Below are 6147 nucleotides of genomic sequence, written 5' to 3'. Positions count from 1 at the left end.
AAACAATGAAGTCTGAGGACACGGTACTTTTCTATTGTTTCAGATGGAAAGGCATTTAAAACTGCTTGAATAATTACATACACTTTTAGATCATAATTGATGTTCCAGTTGTAATATTTCATGTCACTTTTGAAAATGTGGTATTTCTAACTTTTATACAAAGTACTGGGTCAGTGTAAATGTCACTGAAGTATTCCTTACTGCATCCTTCCCAGGAAACTCGTGTCAAAGGAACCAGGACACTGCAAACAGACTTGCTGCCTGGTTTTAATTGATTCAACTAAATGACAGCATCCACAATTTACAACTCAACATAGCCAGAACTTGAATCTTAATAAGAAGAGGTTGCTTTTAGAAAATCATACATTAGTCTGCATCGTTTCTTTTAAATATTTAATTCTACAATTATTTTAGCTTTACCTCGCTTCAGTAATTCATTTATTTCTAGTTTCTATAAGTTCTAGAACAGCTTCATTTTCTGCTGCCTCCAGAAGCTTATCAATCAATTCATTCAGTTGTCTCCCACCATTCAGAAGCTCCTAAAACAGAACAGAAGTGTAAGCCACAGGACATGGTGCTATTTCAAGTAACTGAAAACTGGGTTGAAGAACCCCTTTGTTAAATGCTGCTACTGATAATTCAGTCGATGGTTTATGGATCTCCATTAAAGAACCGCGCTCAGTCTGGAATTGGAGACTCAACACTTTTTTTTGTCTGCAGACAGAATTCATAGTTCTGTAGGTCAGACCAATCCAAAAGAGTGATCAAGCCAAACAACAGTGTTTGAACTGAGGGGGCAAAATAAAAAAAGAGGTATTTGAAAGGACTCCTACTACATTTTTTTTATGGACAGCCAATTAAATAAACAAAGCCGGTGGTGAGAGGAACTTACTTGAAGTAGTGATATCAAGAAAGCTCAAATAATTTGGACATATAATCAAGCCATTTGGAAAAAGAGTTTCTGCAAGACAAAACACTGTGGAATATGTGCACAAGGAAGACCAGAGATAGACATAAATGTGAACAGGCAGTGAGGACAGCAGAGAATTAAACTCAGTGGGGTAAGATTGTGTCACGTACTCCGAATTAAAGGATGGATGAAAGACAGCACAGGATAAGACTAGAAATCTCATATGGGGCCTCGAACTTAAAATCTGTCCGAATAAACATTTATTTCCTAAACAATTTTAAACAAGCTTTAATGACCACTCCCTCACCTTAATGTCTCTGATAACGTAGTTAATCCGGTGGTCAGTCACTCTGTCTTGGGTGAAGTTGTACGTTCGAATTCTCTCTGATTGTGCTCTTGTTCCAACCTATAGTGAAAATACAGTTCAAGTAAATCTCCCAGCTGAAAGATACATATCATTTGATCAAAGTAATTGTAGAGTCATACAGCATGTATTATGGACCAGATTTCCCCCCTCAGTATATTTTAAGAAGGAGCCCAGACCCTAACATTGTCTTATTTTAAAGGTAAATGTGAAGTGCGTGTCCCACACACAATGCGACTGGTCAAACAACCTGACATCAAGCAAAATACAATTTATTTAAACGCTATTATAAAAATACAAACAAAAGAATTTAAAATAACAACTATTAGAAAACAGCTAAATAATAGATAGAATACCTATTACTAATTAATTGTTTCAATATAGTAAGATCCCAAGAACACACCCCTCAGCAAAAAGGCAAATTCTTACACAGATCCTCAGATACAGTTTTCCAGTCGAGAAGAAAAAACACTGAGAAAATTGAGAGAAAGTAGCAGCTAGGAGACTGAAGCTTCCAACTTTTTGAGACACCCAAGGCTTCTGCTCAAAACTAAACCTAAAAACTTAAAAAAAAAACTAGAAAGTCTTATGATTAGATTAGATTACTTACAGTGTGGAAACAGGCCCTTCGGCCCAACAAGTCCACACCGACCCGCCGAAGCGCAACCCAGGCTCCACCCAGGTGTGAGAGTGGTGGAGCCTGGCTCCACCCAGGCTGCTACCATAGTTCCAACTTTAAAAATAACCCCAAAGCCTCACAAATTGTTTATTTTCCTAGAGACAGCTTGGTGCCTCTACCTCACAAACTCTCTTCAAATAAAAAACAATCAGGACAAAATCACCCCTCTTAAAGTGACAGCATTGTGACGTGGAAACAACCCCTTCGAAACAACCAGTCCAGGCCGACCATGTTCTCAAACTAAACTAGGATATACTTGCTGAGCTTTAGGCCTGTATTGGGAATGCTTTGAGATACTTCAAAATCCCTGCACCATCAACACAACAGGTGTTATGATGAAAAAGGAGGCCGATTGACCTCCAGGCTCTCCAATGAGCTTAATGATTTAATGCCAATCTCCTACCTTTTTTCCACAGCCTTACACATTGTTTCTATTAAACCAATGTCCAATGCCCTCTTGAATGCCTCAATTGAAACTGCCTCCACACCACCTCCTGGCAGCACATTCCAGATTTGAACCATATATTGCAAGAAAATGCTTGTTTCTTTTGCAAATAACTTTAAATCTGGGCCCTCTAAGTCTCAATCCTTTTAACAAGTGGGAACAGTTTCTCCCTATTTACTCTTTGCAGCCCCCTCGATATTTTTGGAAACCTAATTCCCAGTCACAACCTTTCCAATGTATCCTCACGCTTGAAGTTTCTCATCCTTGGAACTGTTCTAGTAGACCTCTTCAGCACTCTTTCCAATGCATTCACATTCTTTCTATAGTGTGGCGCCCGGAACTAGACACAATATTCCAACTGAGGTTAGACCTCAGACACAGGACAAGTCACAGCAAAGCCAATGACCAAGTTAAAAGCTATCCCTCTAGCAGTTTGTACTCTCTTAAGCAGTACAATCAGAAACTTGAGGAAATTACTTGAGTGAATCCAGAGTGTCAGATTTCAGGAAACTGGACTCATCCAAAACCTGCCATCCACTGATGAGACTGAACTGTGTTCCTTATGAACTAGGAGAAAGTGAGGACTGCAGATGCTGGAGATCAGAGCTGAAAATGTGTTGCTGGAAAAGCGCAGCAGGTCAGGCAGCATCCAAGGAGCAGGAGAATGCCCGAAACGTCAATTCTCCTGTTCCTTGGATGCTGCCTGACCTGCTGCGCTTTTCCAGCAACATATTTTCAGCTCCTTATGAACTAACCTGTAATTTCCGAGTACTCTGCCTCTGCTCCAGCCCTCTCTCTGCAACCTGCTGATATAGTTTTGCTTCCAATATGCGCATGGCAAGCTTCCTGTTCTCCAACTGTGATCGGTGCTGTTGGCATTCTACTGTTAAACCTAGAAAGGTCACACTGAAATTAATGACAATTTGGATATCATAAACAACACATTTTTCAGGAGCATTACAAATTTCATATCCCCTTTGGCACTGTAGTGGTATGGATCACTGAGTATGTTCAGGATTGGCATGTCATAAAAGGCACATCATGTGTCTAACACCAGGTTATCCTTGTAATCTGAATCGGACCTTAGGATGTTTGCTTATGTCCAACTCCAACTTGCTCGCAGTAAGCAGAGGCCTTGTATAAACAGTTTATCTTGCAGACTGCTGGGAACACACAGTAATAGGCACTCTTAAAAAATCTAACTTTGGTGGTTTACTGACATTCTGACATTGGTGCAACATCGAGGGCTGAAGGGCCTGTACTGCGCTGTAATGTTCTATGTTCTCATTATCATCTTCCCCATTTAATGACTATCCCGTAGACTTGCCAAAGCCAGCTCTCTTTCCTCTGCCTTGCTCAGTGGAGAACGGGCTTGTTCTCAGCTGAACATGAACCATGCTAACAGCCTCAATGTGAAGCTTCCCTAGCCCTCTGCCCAACACTAGCAGAAGCGCTGACGGGTTGAAAAAAACATGGCAACTGAGTGTGTACCAGACTTCCACAGTGCAAATGGGAAACCAACTGGAATTTAACTGCTGCAGTTCAGGTATTCCAGGGCTTGGGAAAGGTGGCACAGGAAGTGGGTGCTGCAGGCTCCGCAAGTCCAGTGTTCTTTACAGAACTTCCCAATTCAGGAGATGCAGGAGTACTCTTTCTTGGTCTACTTCTCTGACATCACCCCAGCCCCTTGCGGATGCTCTTGTCTTACTGCCTAGCCCCGCCCAGCTCAACTGATATCTCCCAAGCCCCCCCAACATCGTAGATCTTCCTGATAACCCAGGAACCTTACCGATAGTCCTCAGTTGTGGTTTCCTGGCTGCACCCAATCAGCCAAGAAATGGAAACAGGAAGTGTTGATGTGGTCCTTCTGTTTAAATTCAGTAGGATCCTCAGACATTTGCAGCCTCGCCCACTCTAAATATCATGAGCAACGAGTCAATGGACTGCTGCCCGAGTTTCAACATAAACCGGAACGTCTCATGCACTTTAACATATACCTTCAATATCTGATCCCTTAACATGAATAAGAGGAGGAATAGATCACTCCATTTTGTAATGGGATCATGGATAATCTGCTGTACTTCAACACTACTCCTCTGTACCATCCCTCTGCAAATCTTGAGTTTCCAAAGGCCTTTGAGACATTGAATTCCACAGATTCATCTCCCCCTTGATGAATAAACTCCTCCTCACCCAAGTCCTTAATAACCAACCCCTTATTCCAAGACTGTATCCTACCCATCACTACCTCAGTCTGGGAGAATGGTTAAAATGTCCAAAAGGCAATGGCACTAGTGACAGTAATATTAGTGGCACTTTGTTACCTGAGTAAACACATATTGTTACTCAGATAAACATGTGCACTTAAAAAAGGTAAACTGGACAGTCACTCACTTGTTGGAATATGAACAATTCTCACTGCGCTGTCTGTTGTATTCACATGCTGTCCCCCTGCTCCTTTAGCTCGAAAGGTATCAATCCTCAAATCGTTGATATCTACTTTAATGTCGACCTGAAACAGGTAACAGATTAAAGCAAAACATTAACCCTTTGTGGTTCTGAATTGACTGCAGCATCCTCCCAAAAAGACAGTTTTCTTTTTACACGTTTTGGCAGTTGTTTAAATGCAATGACTAAATTATCAGGAACTCTGTCAAGCGTCATGCATGAATCTTTGCACTGAGCAAAACTGGATGCTCAGAAATGGACACAGACAAGAAATCAATCTGCTTCTGCCTTTTGCAGAGTTGTTGTCACATTCTGTTTAACTAGTTTTGAAAGTGGTGGTGGTAGCTTCTGTCTCATAAGATAATGGTTAGTGCTGTGGTGATCGGATCTATGGGAAGCATTATCTGGTTGTGGCTGAGAAGCCCCACTCTGGTATAGAGGTCGGTTGAATTTGCTGCAGAGGAAGACAGCACAATTTGCTGGCCTCTCTTTCCTCTAGGCCCTCTCCTCAGGCGCTGTGCTTTTCTCATTTGTTCTTCCAACATCCTCCTTCAGCGTCCAGTGACAGCGACTGTCACCTACTTGGCAGTGTCAATCTCTGCTGTCGTCATATCTCATTTACATTTATCCTTGTTGCAGAGATATGGATGCCCTGGAGGAGGTCATGACCTAGTGAACAGTTGTAAGAAGGTTGGTTTTGGGTGTACAGCTGTCATCTTGTCTGATGAACATGACCAAGTCAGTACAGACATCATTGGCTTAGTAACAAATGTTTGCTGATGAAATTAGCACGGCGTAGGATCTGAACTCGTGACCTTTTCCTGCCAAGGGATGATGAGGATACACTGAAATAGTGATGACCTGGTGGTATTACCACTTGATTCTCATTCCTGATGAAGGGCTTTTGCCCGAAACATTGATTCTCCTGCTTCTCCAATGCTGCCTGACCTGCTGTGCTTTTCTATCACCATTCTAATCTTGACTCTAATCTCCAGCATCTGCAGTACCCACTTCTGCCTTATCACTTGATTGTTAATCTAGAGAACCAGCTAAATGTTCTCGGGACATGGGTTCAAATCCTACGATAGCAAATAGTGGAATCTTAATTAATAGAGATGTACACCACAGAAACAGACCCTTCGGTCCAACCCGTCCATGCCGACCAGATATCCCAACTAATCTAGTCCCACCTGCCAGCATCCAGCCCATATCCCTCCAAATCCTTCCTATTCATATACCCATCCAAATGCCTCTTAAATGTTGCAATTGTACCAGCCTCCACCACTTCCTCTGGCAGCTCA

The 6147-nt window shown here is 42.0% G+C and overlaps 1 protein-coding gene across 2 annotated transcripts in view; it reads right to left on the bottom strand.

The window, feature by feature from the left end:
• Positions 1-249: 249 nt before the first annotated feature.
• The window catches only part of mtrf1 (mitochondrial translational release factor 1), a 30123-nt gene continuing 24225 nt past the window's right edge, over positions 250-6147 (bottom strand). For both annotated transcript variants that reach the window (XM_043700246.1, XM_043700247.1), the window contains 4 exons: positions 4793-4910; positions 3154-3290; positions 1218-1316; positions 250-539 (listed from right to left, as the gene is read on the bottom strand). In XM_043700246.1, coding sequence (XP_043556181.1) covers positions 435-539; positions 1218-1316; positions 3154-3290; positions 4793-4910 — 459 coding nt within the window. In that variant the 3' untranslated portion in view covers positions 250-434. The remainder of the gene's footprint in view (positions 540-1217; positions 1317-3153; positions 3291-4792; positions 4911-6147) is intronic.

The sequence above is a fragment of the Chiloscyllium plagiosum genome, chromosome 12 (assembly GCF_004010195.1).
Source record: "Chiloscyllium plagiosum isolate BGI_BamShark_2017 chromosome 12, ASM401019v2, whole genome shotgun sequence".
Taxonomy (NCBI): domain Eukaryota; kingdom Metazoa; phylum Chordata; class Chondrichthyes; order Orectolobiformes; family Hemiscylliidae; genus Chiloscyllium; species Chiloscyllium plagiosum.
The sequence above is the reverse complement of the archived record's forward strand: the minus strand, read 5'-3'. Positions and strand labels throughout refer to the sequence as shown.